We start from the raw sequence: 1204 nt of genomic DNA, 5'->3' as shown, positions 1-1204 counted from the left end.
AAAAGTTGGAATTTTTTTTTTCTTTAGTTTTCCCCCTACATACTTGAACATCCAGCAGCCTAGCAAAAAGATGGCAATACCCCTGCATAGCGACTCTATTCAACAATGTTCAGTGAAAATCTCTTTAACTTTAATAAATATCACTCTCAGATATTTAGCGAGATGTAAAAGTATACGTAATTGAAATTTTGATACAGTTTAGTAGTGTGGTACGAAATTTGAGACCCCCAAAAATTTGAAGCGCTGCATCTCTGCTAATAACTGGAGCTCTGACTTGTGCGCCCTACCCCTGTTGCATCATAACAAAGTCTATGCACCGCACCTCGAGAACAATGCCACAGACAACGCAAAAGGCTGAAACCTGGGAAAAATTGCTTTGCGCCTCCGCCTGGTTCCAAATTTGGGTCCTGTTAACTCCTCACCCAAGGTTAAAGCAAGTAAGTTTTTTAAAGGCATGACTATCCTTGCTAGTGGAAGGACCTCAATCAACGACGAGATGGAGGGACTCCTTCTACTATGGATTAAAGAGAAGGAAATCACTGGTGATACACTCACGCAAACTGTAATCTCGCACAAGGTGAGCGCCATCTTTGCCTATCTCGTGGAAGCCCAGAGAGACGGTGGAGACAAAGGAACGTCGCAGCAAGGCCCCCCCCCCCCCCCGAAGAGTTCAAGGCTTCTCATGGGCGGTTTGATCGTTTTAGGAAGAGGACTGGTTTTCACTCAGTCATCAGGCATGGAGAGGCCACCAGTTCTGACCAGAAAGCAGCAGAAGAATTCCTTAAGAAGTTTCAGAAATTATTTCCAGAAAAGGCTACATTCCTCAGCACGTGTTCAACTGTGAGGAAACTGGCCTTTTCAGGAAGAAAATGCCCCGCCGTTCATATATCACAGCTGAAGAAAAGAAACTTCCTAGCCATAAACCGATGAAGGACAGACTTACGCTGGCATTTTGTGCAAAGGCCAGTGGGGACTTAAAAATTAAGTCCCTACTGGTATACCACACAGAGAATCCTCGTGCCTTCAAGGCACAAAATATCACGAAGGAGAGGCTCTTGGTATTTTTGAAGTCTAATTCCAAGGCCTGGGTCACGAGGACCATATCTCTTGAGTGGATAAACGTCTGCTTCGGTCCTGCTGTCAAGAACTTTTTAGAAGAGAACAATCTTCTTCTCAAATGTCTACTAGTACTGGACAATGCCCC

The 1204-nt window shown here is 44.5% G+C and overlaps 1 protein-coding gene across 1 annotated transcript in view; it reads left to right on the top strand.

Moving 5' to 3' along the window:
• The first annotated feature begins 454 nt into the window (after positions 1-454).
• Positions 455-1204, top strand: part of LOC137640943 (tigger transposable element-derived protein 1-like) — a 1334-nt gene continuing 584 nt past the window's right edge. Inside the window, exons 1-2 of the mRNA XM_068373400.1 lie at positions 455-577; positions 828-1204. The exon at positions 828-1204 is cut by the window's right edge and continues 107 nt beyond it. Of these exons, the coding sequence (XP_068229501.1) occupies positions 455-577; positions 828-1204 (500 nt within the window). The remainder of the gene's footprint in view (positions 578-827) is intronic.

Source organism: Palaemon carinicauda, chromosome 5 (assembly GCF_036898095.1).
Source record: "Palaemon carinicauda isolate YSFRI2023 chromosome 5, ASM3689809v2, whole genome shotgun sequence".
In the NCBI taxonomy this organism is placed as follows: domain Eukaryota; kingdom Metazoa; phylum Arthropoda; class Malacostraca; order Decapoda; family Palaemonidae; genus Palaemon; species Palaemon carinicauda.
Note: the sequence above shows the minus strand (reverse complement) of the source record. Positions and strands in the feature narration are given on the sequence as shown.